The 24366-nt window shown below is 40.7% G+C and overlaps 1 protein-coding gene across 1 annotated transcript; it reads right to left on the reverse strand.

Moving 5' to 3' along the window:
* Positions 1-3858: 3858 nt before the first annotated feature.
* On the reverse strand, positions 3859-17195 carry tfeb (transcription factor EB). Its single transcript, XM_037678955.1, has 10 exons — positions 17166-17195; positions 16635-16802; positions 13195-13293; positions 12482-12670; positions 11720-11809; positions 5690-5807; positions 5467-5523; positions 5023-5098; positions 4789-4936; positions 3859-4711 (listed from the first exon to the last, which is right to left on the reverse strand). The coding sequence occupies exons 1-10, from the start codon at positions 17193-17195 to the stop codon at positions 4145-4147; spliced, it is 1542 nt and encodes a 513-aa protein (XP_037534883.1). The 3' UTR covers positions 3859-4144.
* Between the last annotated feature and the right edge of the window lie 7171 nt (positions 17196-24366).

Genomic DNA, 24366 nt, shown 5'->3' on the forward strand with positions numbered 1-24366 from the left:
CTCTTTCACCTCTCTTCCGTGGGCTTCAAACTGAGTGACACACTGCTCCCCTGGGATGTAAGGAGGACTCACACACACATGCACACACACTAAGCCCAGCAGCTATGTGGACGGTGGGATTGGGAGGGGGGCAGCTTTTTAGAGTGACGTGCAGATGAGCAGGAAGAAGGATGAAAAGGAGGATTGGTTGGAGCAGAGGATAAAGTTTCATTTTCCCTCTGTCCAGTGGAGGCTTCAGCTCCTTCATTTCTCAATGAACTTTTATTACAGTATTTCACTTCTTCCTCATACTTCTCTCGGGGCAAATGAAGTGCTCAAGGTGTTACTTTAAAAAAAAAAAAAGGCCCGTCCACGAGAAAAAGAGGCAACTTCTCAAAGTGCCTCTTCTTTACTCAACCTCCTGCACACTCCTCCAGAGCCAAAGTCCGCTTCCCTGTGCCAGCTTTTCTTAAATTGCACCTTCATGTTTGATTTGTCTCGACCCTTCCCCTCTTTCCCTCTCACTAAACATCCTCCTAAGTGTCTGTGGAAGTGCAAGGCAGGCACTTCTGTAGCTGTAATAGCAAAGCGTGCGTGCACGTGCCTTGGGAGGAAGGGAAGATGGGCAAAAAGGTGGCGATCAGAGTGAGCCATAAGATCTACTCTTTGCAGCTCTACAGGGATTTATTAGACTGGGAAGTACATTAGCATCATAAAGACCCGGGAGAATAGGTCTGTGGATGGGCTGCTGACACCATCACCGCACTCCCAACATGCTCCGTGCTATCAGTGTGTGTGTGCCTGTGTGCATGTGTGAGGATAAGGGAAAAAGATTACCCTGATTTAACTTAAGAAAGGCCGTTATGCGTTTTATGGATCATCCCAAAGCAGCGCTGGACTAATACATCGGGAGATGATGGAAGGAGCTGCAGAAGAGGAGGAGATACTCTAACAAAAGACGACAGGGAACAGTTGAAGCTCTGACAATAAAAATTAAGATATTTAAACCAAACTGAAACCAGTTGTTTGTAAATTAATTTCAATTTAAATGGTTTTTATTTAAATTTTAAAAAGTAGGAAAACTAATAGTCTTGCTTTTTTACAAGGAACAAGCAAAAAAAAACAAAAACTGTTTTAGTATTTGAGAAAGGCTCATCAGCTCAGGCCTTTCTGTAAAGAAGAGCGGGAACTTGGTCAGTGATGTGGATCTCTGCTGCCATCTGGTGGACATAGCATGTAATAACATCTTTAGTTTCAGTTTATCAGTCTCCAGCTTGCCACAAAATACCACGAACACAAATGTTGGTGGCATTTATGGACCAAAATGTGATTCATTTATATTTATTGCTCATCAACACAGTGTAAAAGTCTTGGGTCATGTGTCATTTCATTATATCTTCACCTCCAAGGAGACATATTTGCTTGTAATCTTTCAACGTGGTTCTGTTCATCAGGCTTTCTGAAGGTCTTTCAGTTATTTCAGGGGACTTTGGCTGCTTTTTCATTCATCTTCTGTCCAGTATTTGCCAGTTTTCAGAGGAATGTTTTTGTTTAGACTACTTAAGAATCATTGAACTTTATATTTGCTTAAATGCTCCTTTGATTTTTTTTTTTTTTAAGTTCGCTCATTTTTATCTTCTCCCCTCCTTTCCTGAGAATCTTACAAATATGCAGATTTCAAAATGACTTTGTTTCACTTCAAAGTCCAGTTTGCAGTGTTTGCTCAATGAATGCTTTAAGTTTCAACATCGCACTTATGTAAGTTGCATGGTGTACCTGCAAATCGATTAATTGATTGTAGACGTTAGTGATGTCACAAAATCATTAGAGGAGAAGATATCAAAATAAAGCTTTTTATGTAACACACACAAGCACATAAAAACAGCAAAGTCAGTGAATGGATTCGGGTAAAACATTTTATTTTTTTAGTAAATTCAGAGCCACTTTTCCCTGCGTGGCTGCTCTGCAGAGTGCCCTCAAGTGGAGGAATAGAGGCCTGAGGAGCTCCTCGGAGTGTTGGCTGGAGTGACTGCAATTAAAGTCCAACTGTAGCAGAAAGACACGATTCTGGCAGAGAACAAATGCAGAGTCGGTGCTACGACACCAGACAATCACACAACACTGGCTCAGAGTTTTATGTGAAGACGGTCATCTTCCAATCTCCAGGGGACCCAAAGTCAGGGAGGAGAGAAGCACATGGGGGCAAAAACACTGATTTACTTCAATCTGACCAGATCTGCTGCACAATCTTACATTCATCAAACAATTTGCTTGAAATCACAGCAGCATATAATAACCGCCTCCCAAAATTAAACTAGAGAGAAAAATTTAATTCCAATCGTATAAAAAGGTACCCTGAATGTGCACAATCTCTTCATCTTTAAAAAATAAACAAGAGTTCAGGAAGTGTGAAAATTTCATTTCTTTCTTCCTCCCGTGAATAAATTTACATCGTCCTTCTGCAAAAATGGGTTCGAGATGAAACAGAAGTAAAACAATAAGTACAAACGAAACGCATTTAAGTGGCTTAGTGGCGCACAACGTGTGAAATAAGTCTTATTCCATGGACAAAGTCTAAACAATACAGGTTCTAGTGCTTTGGGGGATAAAACGAAGAGCAAACTCTAAATTAAAATAACAAACACGAGGCAAAACAAAACCAAAATAAACCAAAAAAAATCATAATAATAAAAAAAAAATCAGGTCTGATCAAAACGAACATCAAATCAAAGACAAACCACAGGTTTCAACACAGCAGACATCCAACAACAGGTTCACCACAAGCTGCTCCAGCTGGAGTCGTGAATTATCTGAACGTGACGGCAGACCTGAGCTTCACCTCCGCAGCTGGACGCTTCCCTCACATCACAAGGGAGGAGGCTGAAGACATCACCGGGCTGATCTGGAAACAGCCTGAGGGCGCGTTGAGCTTGTGCATGTGTGTGTGTGAGTGGAACAGCAAGGCAGGCATGTGACTGGCGAGCGTCTGCATGTTGAGCTTGTGCATGTATACGAAGGCGTGCATGACAGAATGCTCCAACGCTGTGCTTTTAAAGTGGAGACGAAGAAACGTTCTCATTCTTTCCTCACTAAACCTTCACCGCTGCTTTTTTTACCCCCCATTGAAGAAAACAGAAGCAAATTGAACCCTAAAGCTACGAATAATCTCCAACATATAAATCATGACCAGAAAAAAGAATAAATGCATAAAAGAAAAGGCAGATTATAGCCCTGAAAAGGCTGAAGTTATTTATTTATCTTTTTTTTCAAAAAAAGTTCCTGCTTGTGCTTTCTGTCACAGTACCTGAGAATTTTGACACTTTTTATTTTTATCAATTTTGGACTTGTAAAGAGTTCACCTCGTCTTCAACAGAGTGATAGAGGTGTAAAAATCAGCTGATTTCCTCGTAATGCGACAAGAAAATCAGCTTGAAGTTGCTTAAATCGAACAATCTGTGTAATATGTGGGCATTTAAAAATTACGCTCCAACTCACCCAGTACAGATGTTTGTGTACAGCTGACGTCTGAGGCGGAAACAATGTGGAATAACCAACAGAGGAATGCAGAAATGTGAGCAGCCCGCTTCCCCTTAAGATAAATTACGCATGCAGAACCATGGCGCTACTTTCCTTTTATTAACTATCGTTCATTCAATCATTTACGGTTATTAAAAGAGGTTGAGCGAGGGGGCAAACAACAATCACGTGAGACGATGGACTCGCTTGTCCTTGTATCCGATCGCATCAATCTAATTAACTGCCGATGCCGTCTGCTGTTTCACTTACGATTCAGAGCCACGTTTATGGAAACAAACGAGCTGCAGAAGTGACCGGGCTGTGCCGGTTCACAACTTGTAAACGCTCAGCCTGCTTGGTGAAGTTTCAGCTTGCTCAGATTCACTTACAGGCACTTGTGTATGTGTGTGTGTGTGTGTGTGTGTGCAAATGTTTGCTCTTTACAGCATGTTTCCATCTGTGTAAATGTACCTTTGAACCTTCTTCCTCCTGAACCGTTACAGAGATAATTCTACCAAAACTGATATGTGTAAAAACTGTGATGTTTGAGCAAAACGAATGATTTCCTTTACAGTTTTTTTTTTATGCCGTTTACATTTTATCTGAACCACTCAGAACTCTGAGTGAGTGTATGTGCGTATAAATGTGTCTACATGATGTCTCCATCCTCTATGCTGAAGCTGGATCTGCGGCTGGAGTCTACAGAGGCCTCGGGGGACATTGCAGAGAGCAGCGGGTCTCCACCTATAGGGGACAAAGGCTGGTCCATCATCAAGAACCCCAGCTCGCCTCTCCTCGCCTGGACGTCGAGTCCACCAAGGTCGCCCAGCCCCGACATGCCGTCGGAGAACCCGGGAATCCCGTCGCACAAGTCAAGTGACTGAGCAAAGTCAAAGGGCTGGGAGCTGCCCACAGCTGGGAACTGGATGGGCTGCTGGAGGTGTTGGAGTGGTGGCAGCTGCCTGTGGGGAGGCAGAGCCTGGCCCTGGGGATGGAGGTTGTTCTGGGGGAGGAAGTGGTGCTGCTGGGCCTGAGGTTGAGCCTGGCTATGGGGCTGCAGGTGCTGGTGTGGGTGGTGGGCTTGTGGCTGGGGATGAGAAAAGTTCTCCTCTGGGCTGGTTTCTTGTTTTACGTAAGGAGACAAGACTTCAGTCAGGTTGATGCCAGAGGGGGGGGTGCTGGGCAGGCCGTGCAGACGAGCCTGCATCTCCAGCTCCTGTACACACATGGCACAGTCATCAAAATCCCTTTCATTGCTACGGTCCTGCACATATTACTGCGCACGTGAGTTACCTGAATGCGCAGCACAAGCTGCTTGTTGGCCATCTCCATTCTTTTGAAGTTGTTCTCCACCTCTCTGGACCTCTGGACGTCCTTCTGCATGCGCTTGATGTAGTCTACAGATGCACGCAGTATTGTTCCCTTGTTCCAGCGCACGTCACTGCACACGCAGAGCAGCACATGCACGCATAAGTAAACTGTAACCAGCTGGTTTGGATCGGTAACGGCGAAAGTGAAGCAACTCACAGGTCGTTGGTTTTGGGTATCATGGTTCCCAGCTCTTTGATGCGATCGTTGATGTTGAACCTCCTCCTCCGCTCGACTACAGCAGAAGAGAGAAGAATACAAACCGTTCAAATGACAAGTGCACTTTTTTTCATTGCAGAAGTGCAGCTTTATGCATTATGGTGATGGAGTAAAAAATGGCGTGTGCGCACACACACACACACACACAAAGTTACAGGCAATTGCTTTTTAAGTGCTGGGACAGCAGAAATGATCGAGTTAACCATCTACCCTCTTGTTGTACTGTGTCAGCTAAATCAGCACAAAGCTGTATAAAGCTGTTGGTGCAAGACACAAATTATGCTGTGTGAATCTTAGTGTGTGTTCTTGCAAGTATTTCTGAAGCGCTCTACTGAGGTGCTAACTTTTGCATCAGGTAAACAGCATGCTGAGGCAAAGACTTACTCAGATTGTGGTTATCTTTCTTCTGTCTCTCTTTGGCCAGAGCACGGGCTTCTGTGCCTTTGCAAAGACAAAAAATAATTACCTAATGGCTGACAAAGTTATCGTGGATCAACGCTGGCTGTGAGACAAATTATAACAACGATCACAGTTGAAGCCAATAAGGGATTCGATTAGAGTACAAGTTTAAAATCAGATAAATGTTGTGCAACTCAGATGTCCGCACCTGACAGTTCTCGCTTGATGGTCAAGTTGGCAGGACAGGAGTTACTCGTCATGGCGATGGCTGGCCCCTTCATCCCAGGACCCGTGTACACATCCAGGTGACTGCTTGAAAGTGGGAGCTGAGGAGGGAACACACAATCGTTTAAAGAAAAATATATATATTAATTTAAAAACGCGCTCAAAATATTAACTAAGAGGAAATAATCGTTTATTCCTAAAACTCAACACAATGCCACAAAAGGCCTTCACTTATGGTTTAATAATAACTTACGAGTGAAGGCTTTCGTGAAATGCCAAATATATTTCCTAAATGAAACACGTCTGATCATGTCAGACTTCATTTGTTCTACGTGATGGGTTTTATTGACCACTCCTTGGCAGCTTCATCCACCTTGTTAAGTGCGTTTATGAAGTCCGTGCTACTGTTTATTGTGCTGTAAACATCACATAGCTGAAGATAATGAAAAAATATCACACCTGAAAACAGTTTGCCAATAACACAGCAATGATTGACAGTCACCATCCATCTTATCAGTCTTTATGGCCCAGCTTGCTCCTCAGCTTTCCTCCAGCTACTAAAATCACGCCTGTGGAGCACTCCAAACTCCAGTTTCTTGCACTTTAGACGTTGTAAAACTACTGTAATTTAGGTTTGTATGGACTCTTAAAACGATTTGATTTCCCTTTAATTGCATAGGTCAACGACTGTGATGGACTTTTTTATGTGTATCAAGAAGCTGTGTCACCCTCCCTGAAGCAAGGGCAAATATGGCACTGCTAATGAGGCCTGAAAGATAAAGAGCTCGATGGGAAATGTAACTTCAGCTGGAAGCTACTGCGGGAGAAGGGAGATCAAACACATTGGCAGACATCAACACAAACATGGATCTCTGCTGGTTAATGTCTGCGCTTCAATTAATCACTCACCGACGATGCAAAAATCCAAAGAATGCTTTTAAGTAACGGTTCAGATCTTTTGAAGTGGAGGTCTGTGGAAAGGTTATGAAAAGTCAATATCTTACCTGTTGCTGATAGCTCATTGAACGACCTCAGTTTGGAGAATCGGAGTTAAATTATGACACGATTGATGAGCTAAAGGCTAGTCCAAGCAGCATCCAGAACCAAAGTAGATCGCCGCCATCCTTAAACAACTTGTCTTTTTTTTTTAAATATCACAGCAGCTATTTTATAAACCTATACAATGTCATAAACTTCACATTAAACAATTAACATAATTTCCGGACTATTGAGCGCACCTGAATATAAGCCGCACCCACTAAATTTAAAAAGAAAAAAAAAAAATTGTACATACATAGGTTGAACTTGTGTATAAGTCACGGGTGTCCACGTTGTAACATGTTCAATACTTTTAATTAAATACATAAAGTAAATGCTTTTTTTCTGAATAGTGCCTGTAACACGACTGGTTAAAATAATTAAATACAGTAGCCTTCCAGGAAGTGATTGATCGATATCTTCATCTTCCTCCTGCGCACTGCCCTCATGAGTTTGTGCTGTCCTCTTCATCAAGTTTCCCCCCTCCCTGGGGGGGCACAACGGGGAGCGGAGGAGAGAAAGGGAGCCCGTTGTCCCCAGTGGTTCAATGAAACTTGGTTTCATTGTAATTTCATTGGGCATATTTAAAAAAAAATCTTTATTTATACAGGTAATCTCATTGGGTCACGAGGACCCACCCCCCAAGAAAGATGTGTATTGGGCAGCTATGTGAGCGCCCGGGTGTGACGAGGCTAAATGTTTTGGCGGCATGAACGAGCTCGTTAGCCCATCAAAAAAATAAATAAATAAATAAATAAAAATTACAGTTGTTACTTTCAATAACTTGCAGCAGCAGCAAGCTGTAGCAGTTCCTGTGGAGTCAGGATCACTTCCTGCAGGAATGTCAGAACAGTTCTAGTGAAATAAACATGAAATGCAAAAATGATGTTGGTTTTAAAGTTTCTGAAAAAGAATTTGCATAAAATGCTGTAAAATTTGTTTTAGAACAATAATTCATTTTGGTCACGGCCCCACTCAGACTCGCCATTGTCTTATCTAACGGTAACTGGTCAGAATTACTGGTACTCTTTTTCTCCAACTTGAGGTCATTCAAAGAGCTATCTAAACAGGTAAGATGTTCTTTTATCTTTCGCCAAAACTTCACTTGAAAATTATCAGAATTAACCCTTTGATCTTATAAAGCTATCACAGTTTCGAGAGTTAACCGGTTCTTTTTTTAACGTCTAGAACACTGAAGTTAAACTGCACGTTAAATTGTGAAGTTATTAATAATAACCTTAATTATTTGTTTGAAGGTGGTAATTTGCAGCAAATATTTGTAGAAATCGGAAGCATTTTGGGGAAGATGTTACGTATGCCTGATTAAAAGTGCTAAAATCTCAATAAAAACCAGATTGTTGCTTTCACCTTGACTACAGATATAACGGTCTGTTTAACTCCAAGTCCCAGCCTCCTCCATGCTTATTCATTGACCGCATCCAATAAGAGTCCATTAATTCAATTAGCAAATAATTCTGACTGGTACTTAGCATGGATCAGTGTCTCCATCCATACACGGACACCCACGCACACTTAAGTATTCCCTTGTGCCTGGTGTTCAGTGGCGTCCCCAGCTCTTACTGAACATTGAAATTCCAAGAATTCCATGGAATTTGCAGCTTTAATCCCCACCAGGATTAGCAGGTGAGTTTCCTTCACTGTTCTGACAATAGTTTAAAATAATAATAATGAGAATAAAGCAGGAACATTTGAAGCGTGATGTAACAAGCCACCGTTTCTTTTCAATTACGGCACGAGGAACTAGTTTGTAAAACGGCGTTTTGTCAAACGATTGAGTAGTGTGTGCTGCCCAATCTAATCGAGCAGTGAGACACAGACCCAAGCACAAAGACAAACTTTAGGAGATTAAACCAATCAACCACACAGAGCAGTGGGAGATAAAGTTTACATCTCTGACACGGACACACGGCAGTGGAAGCAGTTCATCAGGTTGATCACGCAGTCTGGATTTAAGTGCTGCAGAAACATCACAAAAAATACTCAGAATTAACCCCAACCAGCCAAACCACTTCCTCATTGGCAATGGTTCCCTCTTATAATCAGAGACCAAAGGCTGACTATAAACTGCTGCTGCATCTGTCCCAACACTGAGAAGAAACAACTCCACGATTAGAAAAAAAAACTAAGCCAAGTTAAAGCAAAAACTGAGCTTTAATGTCTTACCAGCTGAATCTGTTCTCCTTCAATAACTTCCACAATGGCATACGTCTTACTCATCTCCTTCATCCTACACTCCTTCACTTAACAGAGCCGGTGGGGCTTCAGCTTCTCCTCTTCTGAGCACAAGTAGCTCTCTGTGGCTCCACCACCCCAGCACTGGGGGAATGACCTCAGCAGCACTGCTCCTGTCTGTCTTCTACCTCCACCTAAACAGGAGTGAACTTTCCCCTATCTGGACTTTCAGCCTGTTTTCCCCTTGTATAGATTGTCCTCATCCCCCTTTATCCTCCTCCCTCCTCTTTCTTTCCTCTACCTCCCGCTCTCTGAACGTCTTGTAAACAAGTTGAACTCTAACTGATGGCGGCTTAATTGTTAATTTTTCCCCCCCCACTCAGAGACAAAGCTTAGCACAGTTCCCCTGCTGACATGCCTTTCCCTTCAGTTTCTAACAAAGTTTAAGGATGCAACGTTTAATGCTCAAGTCAGTTAAATGCGCTGCTTTGTGCATGCGTTTGCCGTCTCTGTTTGTGCATGGGGCTAAATACCACAAAAAACCAGAACTAATTACCGTCTGTGCAGAGTCAGAAGAAGATTTGGAGTAAAATTCAATCACTGCCATGAAACATTAACTCACTGTGGTTCAACAGAACTAATAAATGAACAGACAACACAACAGTGGCTAATATTAGTACCCGTAAGTAAGAACATCACTGATACACAAGTAAAGTGACGAACATTACAGTGTTTACAGAAAAAAATGAAAAGTCCAGTTCCCTATGCTGATAACTTGGCTCAGATCTACTGGTTTAGTGAAGGCTGGAGTTTAAATTAAAAAACCCTTATGAGAATAAAGTTCAAAAGGGAAAACCATTCTTCAGTGGTTTTTATTTAAATATGTCAAAATCCACACGGATTTCATGGTTTCTTTCATAGGCGTTTTATTTCTGTCCTTAACGATGTTGCTTTTCAGTTTGAAAATGACACCATTTGCAGTTTTAAATTATCTTATATGGAAAAAAGGAAACAAAAATATTTAAAAAGTTCTTTTGTTTCAAACTGACGTACTGAAAGCTAAAACACTGTCAATAATTGAATAAAACTAAATTAAGTTACTCATAAATCTGTATTCCACTTAAAAAGATACATTAGAGAAGTTCTAAAGCTACAATAGGTTACTATCTATTAAAGTACTGTGCAAAAGTCTTGGGTCAAATCAATCGTTTTTATAATTTGCTTTCAAAAACTAAGACTTTCTGAAGGTCTTTCAAACTTGTTCCACACCATCTTACATATTTTTCAATTTCTAACAGAGAAATGAACATCATGATTGTAAACTATAACTTAAAACTTAAAAATGATGTCATTTACCCTTCAAAACGTCCAACCACAATAAAAGAATCGAATAACAGTGCTGAACTAAAGATCATAATCGCTCTTAAAAATGTTCACATCAGGCAAGAGAACAATTTGTCCAAGACTGATCTATAAACAAACAACCATGTTGTTGAAGCAGTACTTGACATCTCTTTACCTCAGCAGATACTCCAAGTCCTTCAAGTCCAATATTCCTTCTTGTTTCTAAGTATTGTGATGAAAATGAGTCTAATCCATGCATGAATGTGTCCAGCTTATTTCAAATCACTCCTAATTATTTAATTTTTTTAACCACCATTTACTGTGGAATGCTGTTTTGTATATTTATTTGTTAAACCACTGAATTATTTTGAATTATTCAGGAATAAAAATACTCCTAAACTCAAAGGATGAACCGGTGCGTCGACACGACAGAAAATTTAGCCAAAAAAAAAGTTTTACAGTAGTCCCTCATTACTTTGCAGTTCAACTTTCGCAGACCCCCTTCTCTTTTGCGGTTTTTCAAAGTAAGACTGGACATGACACACAATTGGCTGATTGATGGATGAGCCGCACGATCGGCGTGGATTTTTTATTAGCGCTTGCAGCCCACAGCTGCAGGAGAAGCTTCCTCCTGCAGCGTGTCAGGATCTCCGCTCTGCAGAGGAAAAGTGGGCGTGGCTGAGAGCGGCAGGTGGCAGAGAGCGGAGATCATGACATGCTATGCTTTTTTAGCGCGTTTAGAGTTTAGAAACATTGTTTAGAATATTGCAAGAGTGTGGGAAGGACACACTATTCCTACTTTACAGTTTCTCACTTATTGCAGGCGGCCTGAGAATGGAAACCCCCGCGATAAACGAGGGACTTCTGTACTCCGATCTTTAGAGACTTCCCTACCAGCAGTCTGTTCCCAAAACACCATTTTTTCCATTTCATTAACGGAGTTTCTGGAAAAACGTCAAAAATGACACAGTTTGACACACAAAATAGTGTTTTAGCACCAACAGGGGGATGCACGATTAGTAACTATTAGCTGAAAACCTGACAAACGAAGACCAACTGAAGGACGGTGCATCTCTCAGGATTTGCTTCAGCTCTTTGCTATATGTATTCTCCCTTTCCATCTTATGAACTAATTGAACTATTGACCAAAAGCCCCTACAAGTTTGTCAGAAAGTCAACTCCTTTGAAGCAAAGCATTTAAAAAAAATAGGGGTGGTTTAAAACTGTTTTTTTTTTTTTACATTACTGTTACTAAGTAAAAAAAAAACATTTGAATTTTTACAAGTCAAAAAATGCCTCGTAAGGTTTTACGATGTGTAGAGTCGATGATGCCCTCATTTATCTCAGTTAACTGGATGCAAAGTGCACGAGTCGTATAACACAAAATGTAAATGAAGGAATCCCAAAAACCCGTTTTATGTGGGTCAGTCCCACTTACCGTGTTTGGCATCTGGACGGCATCGACATACGGCTGAATGTCATCGTAACTGGACTGCATGCTCATAATGTTATCGATCACCTCATCCATCTGAAAAATAAACGAATAAACCAACTTAAGTCATTTCAGAACCCCTGAACTGAGCAGCAGCTTTACTTTTTAGACTGCAGCAAATTCAAAGGCGCAATAACTGAAAATGTATTAATTTTATTATAACGCTATAAATCTGATGGCATTTAAAGACTTGAAACGACATAAGTTTCTCTCACATGGGGCTGACTTGTAGGATTTTCTCTTGGAGGGACAGAAAGAAGAAAAGCTGCTCATTGAAGTGAGAGTTGGTCAAAGTCTTCGAGGTTCAAAGGCCTCTACGTTCTGTTTCTCTGTCACTTGTTAAGCTGTAATTACAGCTGGAAGGTCATTATGGAGCATTTAAACTCCACTAATTGTCACTCTCTGTTATTGCCAGTTAGTCAACACTTTCTTCCGACTGTATGCACATTAACTGGTTCGCTCACAGCCAATGCTCCACTGCCTGCCAAAAAACAATTAAATCATTACGACGCTTCCATAAAAAAGTGGAGAGGGTCCTGCTTTCGGGGTAATTTCCAGTCCTCGTAATCTCACATATGGACACAATTAAGTTGTATTTTGGTGTTATTTGTTAAGTCTGGTTCTTGTAAATTGAGTTTTACGAGAAGGCCATGAACTTCGTCGTTTATGGGTTTATGTTTATGCCCCGATCTGCTCGTTGGCACCTACCTCATTCTCGTGGCTGGAGCCAATGTTGAGCATGGCCATGGGGCTGTTGGGGGCGCTGTTGCCAGACATGAGTTGATCCTTCAGCAGGTGTGGGGAGTGGAGAGGTGGGGGTGCAGGCGCTGAGCCCCCGACAGGGCCCATGTTTGTGGGAGGCGATGGTGGCACATGCCCTGCTACTGCAAGGACCGTCTAAGGAAACAGAAAGAGGATGATATTAATAGATGATAGAGCAATACATTTACTTCAGTACTACACAGACTGTTAAAGTGGGTAAAAAGTAAATGGCAGGCTGTATACTCTGTGTTGTCTATATACACTTTGGATATGCAGTACATTGTAAAAATGTTGAATTTTCCCTCATTTCTTTATATTTTCCTTCAAAAAGACAGACTTCATTGTAATTTTTAAAGTCCTCTTGGTCAATAGTTTTTCAGACATTCAAAACCTTTTTATTTTATTTTTCACCCCTTTTCAAAAACCAGATCTAAACATTTACAACATGTTTACATTTAGGTCAGATTAAGTCCAGTTTGCGCCTAAACAGCATAAATCTACAAATGCTGACACCCACTTTTTATTACATGTTTTAAGACGGTAACTCAAAAAGTTAAATTGAAGTAAATGAAACGAGCAGTTTGTCTTTTTGTTGGGAATGATAAAAGGTTTTCACGTCAAAAGATGAGGGAGAAAAGCGTACGACTGCAGACTGATACCTGTTTCGTAGCAAAGGTGGTTGAAAGGTATTCTTTCACTTGTTGCCTCCGCGACTGACGAATATGATAGTCTGTCGGATTTTCAAGGTGTGTTTGTACCTGTTTTAGGAAAAAAACAGAAAAAAAATGTCAGAATTTTTTTTTTTCTTCAAAGAACACACACAGAACGCAATATATTGAGCTTATTTCAATTAGCACTCATACACAATACAAAGGCTTATAATAAATCAGTCATAGAGAAAATACATATCTTTGATTTACTATAAAAGCTTATTAGTTCAGTACGGGTCACCACTATTATTTAAACCCCGAGTTCAGAGCCTTGTGATGGTGCTAGGATACAATAGCATTAGTTCATGTCTACAAAAGAAAAGCTGCTCTAAATCCTCAACTGTGGCTAATGGAGCAACGGGTTGGTCTGATTCCGTCACGTCAAAGACCAGGGCCCAATAAAGAGAACCCCAACACCACCGTTCAATTTAAAAGCCAAACGCAGGATTATATGAAATGAGCCAGAAACATTGTAATGAATAAATGTTTGCATTTCTTCCTGCCTTTTGCACAAATCTTTTACGTCTCAACCTAAGCCAATATCATTTTGGTAATTTTAAAGGAAGCCCTCAAGAAAATGAAGAAAAACTGATGAAGTGTTTTGGGAGAAAGATGAAATGTTCCAACAAAAAGAAACCATCCAGAGGACCTGACTTAACTTTGTTGGATTATCTGCCTGGATTATTGAGCATGAATCAGGATATTTTGAACCACTTTGCCTATGACTGCCTGAAACGAGTCGGTGGGGGAGAGGGCGGACTCCAGAAACCATCCGAGCACCATCAAACTAGTTGACCCACTATGTGAAGGTGCTACTCGTAACACTGAGTTTGTTGCGGCTCCTCTGACTGATGAAGTCTTTTGGATGAAAGATGAAACATTTCAACAAAAAGAAACCATCCAGAGGACTTGACTGAACTTTGTTGGGCCCTCAAGAAAATATTTTCTAGGATTTCTTCTACCTTTTTAATGCTGCATAAAATTTGGCTCGGTGGTTATTGTGTAATCTTAAATTGATTTGGTTACACTCTTGCCCCTCAGTTGCAGAGAAACAAGTGTTCGCTCATGACTACTCGACTAGTCAGGCCGAGCCCCGTCAACACAGATGAAGCCCAAAGAAACAGTTCGCAGGAGGTCCAAGCTCGGTGGGCTATCCTTAATCTACAGCAGGAAAAACACAGACTTTGTAAACACCATTGCATTCAGCCACACATGCACCCAGTTAACGGTCAGTGCGGCGAGTTGCCACATACTACAAGGAATGCATGCACTATGGACACATCTACAGTTTAAAAAAGGACAAAGCAACATCCTCACACATCTGAGGGAGTATTGCACAACCCCCACCCCCCCCAACACACACACACAAATACAAAAGATAAGGACAAACACAGGCATCTCTGGAATCAGACAAAATGTCACTTCAGCTTTATCTGTCCATGTCTGACTAAGGCCGTTTCTATCTGCATCGCCTCGGACTCACAGCGCGGAACATGTTAAATGTCTCATCAATCCTGTGTGTCTTGCTGCTCTCCTACATTTTACCTTTTTGGTTTTCAAACCAAATCCAGATTTTTCCTCTGAATGTAGGCGCTGCACCTTGTTGTCACATCATTCAACATTTTAAGATCTTTTCTGTTGCAAGTTAATCCAATCAATAAGATATGTGTATGGATTTGTCTCAGCTGCTGTAACTGCATAGAGACTGCATGTGAGACGCGGAGACTTTAAAGAACATTTCATTTCATTCCCACGGACTGTGCGGTGAGAAAGCCAGTCTAAAACAAAAAAAATCGGAATGGTGGTGTGCAGAAGAGTTGTTCATCGGATCAGAATTATCATATTTTTCATACATAATAATTTCTAATAACATAAATTCATAATTTCTGCTTTGGTCACATTACATCTGTATTATAATTGAATACTCCATCTGTACTGTTTTTCTAAGCATTTTTATTGTTTTCTATTGTATGGATGTACACATGTTTAAATGTTTTCATTTTTACTTTATTTCACTTTATTACTATTCGCACCTTATGTCGAAGCAAATTCCTAGTTTGTGAACCTCGTTCATTGACATGGCAATAATAAACTGATTCTGATAAGGTGCATTAAGCAAAACAAGTTCATTATGACAGATTTTTGCGTGCCTGTTGCAATAAACAATAAATCAATAAATCAATTAATCACATGATAAATGAAAAGTATAGACCTCATTTTCATTTATCGGATTTATCGATTCTTCGTGTCTCTCTCTTTCTACTGAAGACACTGGATGTTAAAAGGTTAAACTCCGGTCTCTTCACTGACCCCTCCCTCTCTCTTTTCTCTTTAAAATCGGGTTTAACCGTCCAAAATCGCGTTTTTGGATCGTTACAAGCAGCTAAGCTGAGAAGCTAAGCTACGAGCTAAGCCAACAGGCCGACCTTGGAAAAAAACCTCCGTCTTGTCAAAGCGCCAAAATTTGCGGTTGAAACTTGTGCCTTCGTCTAAAAAGTTTTCTTTGCAAAAAGAAGCTGAGAACTTATTTACAGATTTTTTTCATTAAAAGCTTTGTGTGAAAAATGCTATGCTAAAGAGCTCAAACCGCACCGAGCGTCCGCCATTTTGAGAAACGAAAAAAGGAACGAGAGACAGACCATCACGTCAAGGGGCCTCCCTCCCATTTTTACTTAAAAAGACTGCTCGCTCCCTCACTATCCATCCTTCGGTTCAGTCTTGTACTGCCATCCAGTGGTCAAAAAGGTACTACACACAAAGTTTACCAACGTTTCTTTTTAAATTTGACAATAATTACTAATTATTGTCAGATTTCAAACAATATTATCGTTTATCGCAATAATTCCTGAGACAATTAATAGCCCAGCAAAATTTGCAATCGTGACAGGCCTACGTGTGCCACATAAAATCGGTTCAAGGTCAGTAAGCACAACCAGAATTAATACATAAGGCTCACTGTCATTTTTTGAGAAAACTAAAGGATTTCAAGTGTGCCTTATAGTCCAAAAAAATACCGTAAATAGTTTCTACAAACTAAAGTTGTTCAGAGAACTACCTCCAGAAGAGAACGGTCCATTACATTTCCACACAACCTCAGGTCTATCACTTTAAATACTTCTAAAAACATCTTTGTCAATCAGTATGTATCACTCAAGATAAAATGTGTGACATTTAAACTCAAACCTTAACAATATATCAGTCAGAAAACAAGTTTGTAAAATAATTTTTGAATTTGTCATTTTTGCTGATTGAGGCTTTTCTGTATTTGCTTTTGTTTACAGTAAAATACTTCCATCCAGGTGTTTCTCATGATACATTTTCATAAGCGTATTGATTATTCAAGTTAAAACAAGCTGTCAATAAGAATTTCTGGCTGTGGCCACGCTGACCTTCAGAACCTCCACGGGCACCTGCATGCTTTGGTAATGCTGCGGGGCGCTGATGGCAGGGGTGGGTGCAGGCGGCCCCGCCATGCACTGCTGCATGTACTGCAGCGCTGCATTCTGCTGCTGCTGCCGCTCACGCTGCTCCTCCTGCTGCAGCTGGTCCCGCATCAGCTGGTTAAACACACACACAAACACCACATGAACGCTTAATTAAAGCATGCACCAATTTGCTACTGTGCTGGGGGAGGTAATTTAGGATATTCTCAACTCCACCCTTCAGTTTGTATGCATGGAGCAGCAAGCGTCCTGAAATTATTAAATTAATTTATAGGAACAATTTGAAAAGTGGAAGCACTAAAATATACAAAGGTCAAAGGAAAAGTCAGACGTTATCAGTGGAAAAACTAAAGCCTGAATGAACTCGACCATCAAACAACTGACCCCTCCCAAATCAGAATATTTACAGGATCACATGACATTTGTTATATCGTGCATGTGCTGTTTACTAAAAGGTGGAAGGTAGCTGGGCTTTACCTGCATCCGCAGCCCGATGCGTGAGGCCATTGCTGGGGGGCGAGGGGGCAGGGGAGGGCGAGCCGAAGTTAATGCACCGCAGTCCAGCCCGAATGCTTGAGAAATCTGGGGAGATGAGGAGAAAAATCACATTCTGGCATGAATAAAACCCGCCAGGAGCTGCAGGCTTCTTTCAGCAAAACACCAGATTAAATGTTTACAGGTGTCGTTGTTAAGACAAGTACAAAAGATCGACAATGACATGAAAATAAGCAAACCGTCTGAAACCTGCTGTACATAGATTTAAACTATTACAAAGTATTCAATCAATCATTTGAACTAAACTGTAGCTCTTAACTGTATTGAGTTACTGTGTCTCAGACTCAAAAACTGCTCTTACAATCACAGCTGTGCAGTTTTTAATGTACAGAATCAGTCTGCATTTACTCTGAAGATTGTGGAGTCCAGCAAATGTACGATTATTACGGTATTATTATTATTAACTGTGTCTCTTTGGTTTTCGAGGAACTGACTCGAGTTAAAACAGGCTGCATCGATACGTCTGGGTATTTAAATGTGAAATTCATTCAACCCTCATCTGTTTTTATTTTCTTTTGAATAAAGAAAATACATGTGTACACAAGCATACTGACGAAGCACCATTCCCATGTAAACATCTTCACGTTCGCTGCATCACAGCATTCAACCGCCAAAATGTGGTGAAGTCAGGGAAGACTTCCTGTCATGTCAGAGGGGTCATGTGGAAGTCACGTTATCTTGTAGTCCTGGGGAGATCATGTGAGCCAACGATGCAGGGAAACACCCATCACCCGACTCGGCAACATCTCTCCTCTTCTTCCCTTTCATGCTCAGACAAACACCGAGGGGAGTCCCAGCACCGCTACTTCCTCTTCTGCAATGACTTGTGCTCATCCCTGCATGACTAAGTTTGTCTGGACACATAGGTGTGATGGAACCAGGGTCGGGTTTCTGCTCCGCACGAATATGCATCCGATTTGTCCACTTTATCATCAAACACGCAGTCTGTACATGGTCATTAGGCAAAAAAAGACACAAAGAGAGAAAAAGACAGACAGAGAGAGAAAAGCTCATTGTTCATGATGTACAATAAGAAGGGCAGCTCCTATTGAGAAGGACTGAAGCCGCCTGTTGTCCCAAGTGTACATTTCAGTGCTCAAAGTGGCACACACTGCCTGCTTTGTGCCCATTAGACGGCCTACATGAAAAAACACACACCCAGGCAGCGAAACGCATCGATACACATTCAAACACAAACTTGAGCCAGAGCGTGGACGTCAACTTTTGCATTAGCAGCTCCGAACTGCAATTCAATTCAGTTTATTTATATAGTGCCAAGTCACAACAGAAGTCATCTCAGGGCACTGAACAGAAACATTCATATATGAGAATAATAATTTAACATTATTTAATCGAACACTCGCAACACAAGACATATTTATATTCGTAGTCCCCTTGTAGTGATTGAAAATAATAATTCATTTAACTAAACTGTATATGATCATTTAAAGCAGCACATTAAACGGCAGCATCCATCAAGAGGGGAAAAATCTCTGATGATTGATAAAAATTGTTTTTACAATTTCTTCTCTTTAAAAAAAAAAATCCTAATTTTATTCTTTTAATATTTTTTACATTTTTTTTAATTGTAATATGAGCAAAATCAAATACTAATAATTTGAGTAATTTTGCTTTAAAGCAGAATATTCCCAAAAGTCAAGACATGGCTTTTTGATGCCGAAGACTGAAGGAAGCAATCCTGACAGTTTGATTTACAAGGTTTTACAGGGAATATTTTTTATGCGCTGTAAAAAAATGAATTAACTGAGACAGTAATTCAACCTGTTCAAATAAACTAGCACAAGCTGAGTGAAGAACACAGTTGAAGCTATAAGGAAAGTTGCCGTTTAAAAAAAATGCAGCTCTCTCTTGTTCTTTTCACAGATGTGACATCACAAAGTTAAATTATTTGAACTTTCACGTTTTACCAAATCATATTAAACGGTAACAGAAGTGGATTCAGGTCATTAAAGGACAACAAAATATCTCTAATGAAACTCAGTAAAATAATCACTGGATGCACATTTGCAGCTGATTAACCAGTAGTAGCCGACAGTCAAGCCCAACATGCACGTATGAGTCTCATGGTCAGTGTATGACAGTTCCCATTAACACCATAACAGAAAGCAAAAACATTTTCATTTTGATACTACTTCTAGCATGTGACCTTGCACAATAAAACAATTAACTTATAGACAATAGTTCTCAATTCAAGCATTTAGTGCTAAATGTGTTCGGTATTTACTGAAGGGTGTGTTGTGTAACAGAATCAGAGCTGGGATGGCAGGAAGAAATGTGGGTGGAAGGAAATTAGCAAACGCATCCTCATTTACTGAACAAGGGGGACAAAGTGTGAAATCACACTCCAAAACAGCTTTTAGGTCATGGGGTGATTGTTTGGGGCTACTATGGAACTAGGAACACAAATAAGCTTTATAAAATCTGAATTATTGAGTTAAAGAATGAAACTACAACTAGGCCAGTCATGATAAACAATAAATCAGTTAATCACATGATAAATGAAAATTATACACCTCATTTTCATTTATCGGCTTTATCATTTCTTCGTGTCTCTCTCGTTCTACTGAAGACACTGGATGACAAAAGGCTCAACTCTGGTGTTCTTCACTGACCCCTCCCCCTTTCTCTTTTCTCTTTAACATCCGTTTTAACCGTCCAAAATCACGTTTTTAGATAGTTAAAAGCAGCTAAGCTGAGAAGCTAAGATACGAGCTAAGCTAAGAGGTCGACATCGAGGAAAAAAGACGTCTTGTCAAAGCTCCAAAAATTCACGGTTGAAACCCGTGCCATTGTCTTAAAAGTTGTTTTTCTCTGCAAAAAGAAGCTGAGAGCTTGTTTACCGATTTTTTTCTTTCCAAAAGCTTTGTGTGACAAATGCTATGCTAAAGGGCTCAAACCACACAGAGCATCCGCCATTTTGAGAACCAAAAACAGGAACGAGAGACAGGCCATGCTATGTCAAGGGGCCTCCCTCCCATTTTTCTTAAACTGCTCGCTCCCTCACTATCCATCCTTCCGTTCAAACAGTCGTATACTGCCATCCAATGGTCAAAAAAAGTGCTACACACAAAAATTAACCAACATTTCTTCTTAAATTTGACAATAATTACTAATTATTGTCCAATTTCAAACAATATTATTGTTTATTGCAATAATTTCTGAGACAATTAATTGCCCAGCAAAATTTGTTATCGTGACAGGCCTACCAACAACAGCAAAAAAAAAGCTGGTAATTTCATCTGGTTCATTTGTTAATTCTACTATATTTTCCAACCCAGTTGTTTTTATGTAATGTATAGCCTCTATCTATGACCATGCCAAGCTGTATGTTAAGTAATGCATTACACATCCATACTTCCTGGTATCATTTTGTGACACACTGCTAACAGACAGCACAATCCCTACACGGGCCCTCCCGCTGCCTGGCATCCACTGAGGACATTTGTGACGCAGTGGGAGCACACAGCAGTCATTGTGCATCCAGCGCTGTAATGTCATGGCCCCTTCACTTCAAACACTGACAACCAGTAGGAGGATGCAGAGCGGAGGAAGCCCCAGGTCAGAGGCCGGCTCTGGATTGAGTCACCGACACACAAGTACAAAATGCACAAAATCCACTGAGTGATATATAGTTCTTAAATGCTGTGTGATGACAACTTGACGTCTGTGCAAAACATACACAATCATAGATGAACACTAAACGCACACACGAAGGGGAAGTATGAGGCCATGGCACCTGCGCTCAGAGATATGGTGTTAATTTGTGGACAGTGTATTTTTAGATGTGACTGAGCAGTGCCAAGGGAGGCCTCTTTGACAGCCAGCACTTAAAAGTGGGATCTACACATACAGCCTTCTCGACCAGAAATATACGTGTGCACTTAGCAAAGTATCAGAGTAGCATTCAACAGCAATTTGCAGCCACAATTTAATGGGGCAACGCTGTGAAATCAGTTGTAGTACGAGCACAGAAAAATTTCTAAAGGTCACACAAATTAACATGACCAGAAAACAGCTGCTCAGACTGCCTATGAACACATTAAAAAAAAGCTTCTCTTAGATTAAAATACTGGTTCTTTTTAAAGAGATGCACTGTGAATTAAAATGTTGAAATCAAAATAGTCTTCGCTGCTTTAGGTATCTTGATTCCCCACGAAGGTGTACGTTTATTCTCCCTTGACTGCGTTTGAATTAGCCCTTAACTCGTCACTCTGGTCAGAATTAAACTCTTGATCATTTAAAGTTTACCCACTCAATGACACAGAGGCTGACCAGAAAAGGCCTGCCAGCACCAGGACCCCTATCACCAGGGGTTCAGCATTAAAAATACAGAAGACAAGAAACAAGTTTGGAAAACACCCATGGTGAATGCAAATCCCTAACAAGTTGTAATACTATATGAAACATTATTAGACAGTAACAAGCTATGATAATTTGGTTGCAATGGGCAGATTAAGGACAGAATTGAATTCAAAACCTTACTTCTAACCTACAAAGCTCTCAACAACCTAGCTCCATCTTATACTTCGCTCTCAAACTGCAGGCTTACTTGCGGTCCTGTTAAGATATTTTAATCTAGACTGGTCCTATGGTTTTGATCTGCTCAGAGACTGGATTATAATGAAATTATGACCCGGTTCTGACTGGGTTAAACTGGGCCAGCAAACTCTTGAGAGAGTCTCCCTGGGATTTCAATATCAGTCAAATAGTTTAATCGGCTTGCCACATCACGTAGAAAGGCTTTGAAGCACCGTCTCATATTTCCTAACACGTCAGTCCACATAGGACCACACTTAGCCACGCCCCCTCATACACTGATAGGCTGAGCTCCCCTTCTGTGAAAAGAGGAGTCATAGGATCCCATAAATTAGTAATGACACGGGACTTCGAGGCTCTTCTTCCGGGTCTGTGAACGCGTCACAGACTGTAAAGTCCAGCGCTGTGAATTGTAATCTTTTACTGCCTTTTCTAATATAATTGATAAAACTTAATTGACGTTTCCTTGATTTATTGATTAGTATAGTGCCACTTCTGAGGGAGGTCCGAGCCGGGGGTAAAGACGTGGGCTGGAGGGGGTTTCCGGATCCGGTGGTCCGCAGCCAGCTCCCATCTTTAACAGTTCCTAGAGTTTCCAAAAGCAGAATGGGAGGAAGATCTTTCAGTTATCAGGCTCCTCTCTTGTGGAACCAACTTCCAGTTTCTGTCCATGAGGCTGACACATTGTCCAGTTTTAAGACTGGGATGAAGACTTTCCTTTTTGATAAATCCTATAGTTAGGGTTAGTTTGTTGCGCTGCCTTAAGCTTAGACTACAAGAGGACAAACTGACCTTGTTTCCTTAAATGATTTGCTAAAACTGAGTTTTAATTTGATACTATTTCTATCTTAATATCTGATTCTTGACCTGTCATTGTGTATCTGTTCCGACCAAACCCAGCCGGTCGACGCAGATGGCCGATTGTCCTGAGCCTGGTTCTGCTAAAGGTTTCCTCCTCATGAGGGAGTTTTTCCTTTCCACTGTCGCCTTCAGGCTAGCTCAAGATGGGAGTTCTGTGATGAAGTTGAACTCAAAGCAGTCTGCTCCTCAGATAAATAGTGTTAACTTGTTATTTTTTATATATGAATGTTTCTGTTCAGTGTCCTGAGACGACTTCTGTTGTGACTTGGCACTGTATAAATAAACTGAATTGACAGAGTCAATCCTGTCAGGCTGAAGAAAGGCAACTTAAAAAGTTTCAAAACGTATCATTTTGGAGTCTTTGGATAATCTTAATCATTTTAATCCATTTTTTGACTTGTAACAGCCAACCAACAGGCAGTCTGTGACAATATATTCACTTTCTGCAGTGAGCTGCTTGCCTGCCTTCTCTAACGACTAAAATAACTCCGCTCTCTGTTCTCCTTTTCAGGAACTCCCTGTTCCCTTGGGCCATCGTGTTGTTTTGTTTTTTGTTTTCATTTGATTTTTTTTATGCACACGTGGCTTTCCTCTTGCATCTGTGCGTGTATTTGAGGGTAGGTGGGCATGCACATGTTTGATGGTTCTGCTCTTTAATGGCTTTTTGAATACAGTCAGAAGATCTGCAATGACGATCACCTGCACATATTAAAATTACACACATGTAACCATTGAGCAGGGATGGTGTGATGACAAAAGCCCAGTCTGGGTGTCGTTTAGCACTTGAAGATACTAAATCTCTGTACGGGTGTGAACAAAACCAGACACAGGCAAAACATTTTCATTGTTTTTGACACCCTAGTGGAATCAGGAGTATCACTCCGATTTCAAAGTTGTGTTTATCGCTCCTCAATCACAGCTGACAGATTTTTACATTAGCTCATGCACAAACACACACAGGCACACAAATGTATACACATTATCTGCCTGAGAAGCAAAGAGAGAGCTCACAAAGAGCTTTACACTTAGTTTATGTTGATCACTACATGTCTGGTTGCTGTCAATGGTCAGAATCATCGAGCAACGAAAGATGAAGACAGGTAGTGAAGGTGGAGGAGAGGAAAGAAACAAAAACGCAAGTAAAGATGCAAAAACAAAATTAATTACAAAATTTAAGAAAATGGCCAAAGATAATGATCAAGTTATATGACAAACACATTACTTTGATGTTGAAGAAAATACAGCAGACAAGACAGAGAAGTGCTGAAGAATTTAAAAGATGGGGGAAGCGGCAGGTGTGCACCAAACACTGAATATTTTGAAGTGGAGAATTTCCCCAGCGGAAGCAAAGGAAGCAGCAGAGCATGGTTGAACGCACATGTGTGACAGCACGTTTTGTTAAAAAGGGTTCTGAAGTTTTCTTTCAGTGGGCAGAAATCTTCCATTGATTATTGCAGACCTTTGCAGCCGACGCTAGGTAGCCATAATGTCAAGTTCGATTTGAAAGTTATGGCCAGTCATCTCTGGTTAATGTTGTTTATGTTTCAAAAAAAAGTCGTAGGAAGATGGCGGCGGTGGTGGACTGAGCTGAGATCAGACCTCCCACTTTGAGTTTACATCCTCTTCTTTAAAAACAACAAAGTTCATGCTCAATCATCCAGGTACCAAATCCAATAATTCTCAAACGGGTCATCTGGACAGTTTC

This window comes from Nematolebias whitei, chromosome 7 (assembly GCF_014905685.2).
Source record: "Nematolebias whitei isolate Nwh7 chromosome 7, NemWhi1, whole genome shotgun sequence".
Classification (NCBI taxonomy): domain Eukaryota; kingdom Metazoa; phylum Chordata; class Actinopteri; order Cyprinodontiformes; family Rivulidae; genus Nematolebias; species Nematolebias whitei.

Coding starts and splice junctions, on each gene's coding strand:
- tfeb (XM_037678955.1), bottom strand. CDS start 17,195: ATGGCCTCACGCATCGGGCTGCGGATGCAG. Junction 5,524..5,689: donor CATCAAGCGAGAACTGTCAG/GTGCGGACATCT, acceptor GTCTTTGCAAAG/GCACAGAAGCCCGTGCTCTG. Junction 5,099..5,466: donor GAAAGATAACCACAATCTGA/GTAAGTCTTTGC, acceptor CTTCTGCTGTAG/TCGAGCGGAGGAGGAGGTTC.